Raw genomic sequence first — 2,500 nt, forward strand, 5'->3', positions numbered from 1 at the left:
GGTCGTCCTCGGTGGAGACACACGCCTCGCAGAGCTCGCCGCGCTCCAGGCCCACGCTGTAGGCGTGGTCGCGCTGCATCCTGGCGATGACCCCCTCCAGCTGGGAGGCAGAGTCGGCATGCTCCCCTCGGACCTGGAAGATCTTGAGCTCAAAGTCCGACTATGTGGGAAGCAGAGAGAGAGACCGCAGAGGAATATGTTAGAAACGTACCACCAGAGGCCCCGCGGTGGTCTAGCGGTCTAAGCACTAGCCACTAGTGCAAGCTGCCCACCGGGGACTGGGATCGAATCCCAGCTCGCCAGATCCGGATATGGCCGGGGCACACACAGGGAGCGGCATATTGAGCGGCCGCTCCCGAGGGCGGTATAGGAATATTTCCGGACAAGGATCCGTCGCGCAACAGCGCCCCCGGAGTGCCGGAATAACGGTGCTGGGCTCGAGGAGCCAGTCAGCTAGTCTGCCTGGCGGCCTCCTCTGGGGCTGCCGGCCACGGGGTCGTGCGGCGGATCCTACGCAATAGGCAGGGGATAATTGGATGCTAGGTTGGGTTCAATTGGATACCAAATTGGGTGAAAAAGGGATAAAATCTGAAAAATAAAATAAATAAAATAAAAAAAACGTACCACCAGTACAACTAATAGCAGGCATAACTAATATTACAACAGTATGAAATATGAAATACTGTGGTGAGTGCCCGGTTATGGAGAATAGTAGAGAATCATCAGGACTAATAATGGAATTACATTCAGACATCATTGCCACTCTGGGGTCTAGTCCCAATCTACCAGAGTCTTGTCCAGGGGGTGTACTTGTACATCAAGCTGCCTCACGCTACGGAAAGAAGAGATAGGCCCCTGCCCCCTAAGGGCCATTAGGCTCGAGAACCATCGGTTCTCAAGGCTTCTTACTTGTATCATACCTACTCTGTTGGGACGAGAGCTCTTTCACTAAACAAAATAACAAGAGCTGACAATGTAATGAAGAACTCATAAGTTGAATGTTTATTGGACGTTTCAAACACTGGAAAACCAACGCGGCCAAAATCGATTCGAATTTTGACTAGAAAAATGAAACTATTTTGCAATGCAACGGACACATGTTCCTGGTTAGCGGTGTGGTCAGCTATGAAACTGAATTAGGCACGTTCGGGTGCTTTCTCATGGTTTAACATCATCATGTCTCTGAATGTCAATATCAAGTCGTCACTGTTAGGGGATCAATGACAAAATGACCAGTTTGGAGTAACAAGTAGACCATTATCCATTACTGCTGACTCACCACGGCTCCAACACTTAATCTAGGGAAAGCTTTCCAACATTTGCCTCGGCAACAATACGCTTTATTATTATTCGATAAATAAGGCTAGCTCTCTGCACTAATGTCTGGCACGGTTTAAAACATACTCTGGTACAAATGGCTTTTCTTGGAACAGAGAGACAAACATAACAAATACAATTAACTACCCCTCTGAGACCGGTGGGAAACTATTTGAAATACTGCTTTAAATTGCAGCGACTTGGCAATAAGGGCTCGGTTGAACTAACTAATGCATCAGAGAGAGATTCACCCATAAAAGATTCATCTGACTCCGTTGGAACTAACCGACGACTATATTTTACCAAACATAATAGAGACCTTTTAGGTTCGGGGAGAGGTCTGAAAAACGCGATCTATGGGTGCATCCAGCTTGTAAACGGAAATGTAAATGTATTTCATTAGAAGGAGCTGGCAGGGGGAGCGCATCTGGAAGCCATCATGACATCACAGCTTCCATCCTCAATTCTGACTCCACATTAAATATGACTGGGATATATAGTATACAGTATATCATAGGAGAATAGTAGGGCTGTAATGCAAAACATATAAATCGTGACTTATTTTGTGTAGATGCAATGAAGAACTCCCGGAGCGCCACAACACTGTTTTTTAAAGACCCGTAGGCCCGCGGTGGAGGAGTCTGTCAATCAGATTGATCACCAGATCAATATATACAGTATATCCATAATAGATAGACAGACAGATCTACCAGAGCTGGTGACTGGACAGTTGCTGGCATCATATCTAAGGTGCTTACAACTGCCGTTGTGACCTTGAGCAAGGCACTCAACCCCTAACTGCTCCAGGGGCGCCTGTCAGGGGGGCTGACCCTGTGCAATAGAGCCCAGAGCTCGGCTCTCCCTAAGAATGTGCTGGGCTGTGTGTGTGCTGTCTTGTGGTGGAGGCGTGCGAAAACATAATTTCCCCTTTGGGATCAATAAAGAATACATTATTATTATTATACTATCTGAAACAGTGATCTGCTGTCAAAACTCCCCAAAATAAATAAATAACACGATCTAACCAGGCCTGCTGGATAAGAGACCCAGCTCCCAGAACAAATGTCTGATCGATGTGTCATGGAGTGGCACCGATCCATCCTCCTACCAGAGGAGAGAGAAGACAAGTCTGGGCTTGCCAGTGGTCATTATCAACAGACGAACGCAGTTGCAAAAGTGAAGG

At 47.2% G+C, this 2,500-nt stretch overlaps 1 protein-coding gene across 1 annotated transcript in view; it reads right to left on the reverse strand.

Annotated features, from left to right (window-relative positions):
- Nucleotides 1–2,500, reverse strand: part of LOC308175720 (formin) — a gene marked incomplete at both ends in the record, with an annotated part of 86,528 nt that overhangs the window by 54,264 nt on the left and 29,764 nt on the right. The window contains one exon of the mRNA XM_080550268.1: nucleotides 1–160. This exon is cut by the window's left edge and continues 583 nt beyond it. Coding sequence (XP_080406394.1) covers nucleotides 1–160 — 160 coding nt within the window. The remainder of the gene's footprint in view (nucleotides 161–2,500) is intronic.

Source organism: Nansenia antarctica (assembly GCF_963989245.1).
Source record: "Nansenia antarctica genome assembly, chromosome: 1".
Classification (NCBI taxonomy): domain Eukaryota; kingdom Metazoa; phylum Chordata; class Actinopteri; order Argentiniformes; family Microstomatidae; genus Nansenia; species Nansenia antarctica.